At 44.9% G+C, this 1,353-nt stretch overlaps 1 protein-coding gene across 3 annotated transcripts in view; it reads right to left on the reverse strand.

Moving 5' to 3' along the window:
* The window catches only part of Vps39 (VPS39 subunit of HOPS complex), a 41,713-nt gene that overhangs the window by 13,890 nt on the left and 26,470 nt on the right, over positions 1 to 1,353 (reverse strand). For all 3 annotated transcript variants that reach the window (XM_021183447.2, XM_021183453.2, XM_029473727.1), the window contains one exon: positions 469 to 611. In XM_021183447.2, the coding sequence (XP_021039106.1) occupies positions 469 to 611 (143 nt within the window). The remainder of the gene's footprint in view (positions 1 to 468; positions 612 to 1,353) is intronic.

Genomic DNA, 1,353 nt, shown 5'->3' on the forward strand with positions numbered 1-1,353 from the left:
TTCTCCACCACCTGCAGCCCTCCATCTTGCAGGATCTTCCGGCAGCAGGGGTCCAGGCTGTCACTGTACTTTGCGCAGATTTGCGAAGGCCATTGCTAGAGTCAGGCCTTAGAATCAGTTGCTCTGGGTGGGCAGAAGCACTTAGTTCAGGAAACTGCAGGCAGGGCTGGCTCCGGTGACTGGGCAGCATTGTTGTTGTTTTGTTTTGTTTTGAGGACACAAAATTAGAAGGAGGTTTGGAAAGAATTTAAGGTAAAAATGATCAAAATACATTATATGAAACTCTCAAGGAATTCACACAAATAACAAAGTCAACGGTACTATTAAGTGGGAGGCAGTAGAATGTGGCCCACCCCGACTTCCACGGCCTTCACTTAAGGACCTCCTACGGCCCTATTGCTGCCACAGTGAAGCAGCAGTGCTGGAACTCTGAGGCAGAGGTTCCTGTGTCCTGTGTGCTAGACCTACCTGTGTCAGGTAGTCAATGAGAGCTAAGTGAGCCTTCTCCAGTTCAGCACCAGAGAGTGTGGGCAGCGGGTTGGGGTACTGCAGTTGCTTCCTGTAGTCCGTGGGCAGTAGGTCGGGGTACAAGCCCATCACGTGGGTGGGATCTGTAAGAAAGGAACGCACATGTCCTTAGGAAAAGAAGCCAGAACTGTAGGGGCAAAACACAACATGGTATTTTATATCGTGTATGATAGCAAAGTCAATCCCAGACTGATGGCTGTTATTTCTTGTTTGATTGTTTGTTTGTGTGTTTAAGACAGGGTATGTGCAACCCTGGCTGGTCTGGGCCTTATTACATAAACCAGGCTGGCCTCAGATTTGTGGCAATCCTCCTCTCCTCCCAAATGCTACAACTATAGGTAAACATAAGCATGCCTGGATTACCCCTCACCCTAGGAAATGAATCTAAGTTCAGAAAAACCTAATAAGTCACCTAGTAATGATCTGAACACTTTACATAAATTTCATTAAAATGTCACAAAAATGGCATCACTCACAGACACACAGGATTAGGACTACTTAACAACCATCTAAAAGAAGTAGACTTTTCAAAATTTGTATGGAAAACTGATATTTAAGTGAAAAAGACCAGTAAGCTTGTGCACGAACACACACACACAGAGTAATTTTTTAAAGTGATAAATATTTAATGTAATGAAATATATTAACAGTCAACACAATTAATAAAAATCCAACATTAAGGAAGTTTTTTCTTAGCCAGGCAGTGGTGGCACATGCCTTTAATCACAGCACTCGGGAGGCAGAGGCAGGCGGATTTCTGAGTTCGAGGCCAGCCTGGTCTACAGAGTGAGTGCCAGGACAGCCAGGGCTACACAGAGAAACCCT

Source organism: Mus caroli, chromosome 2 (assembly GCF_900094665.2).
Source record: "Mus caroli chromosome 2, CAROLI_EIJ_v1.1, whole genome shotgun sequence".
In the NCBI taxonomy this organism is placed as follows: Eukaryota; Metazoa; Chordata; class Mammalia; order Rodentia; family Muridae; genus Mus; species Mus caroli.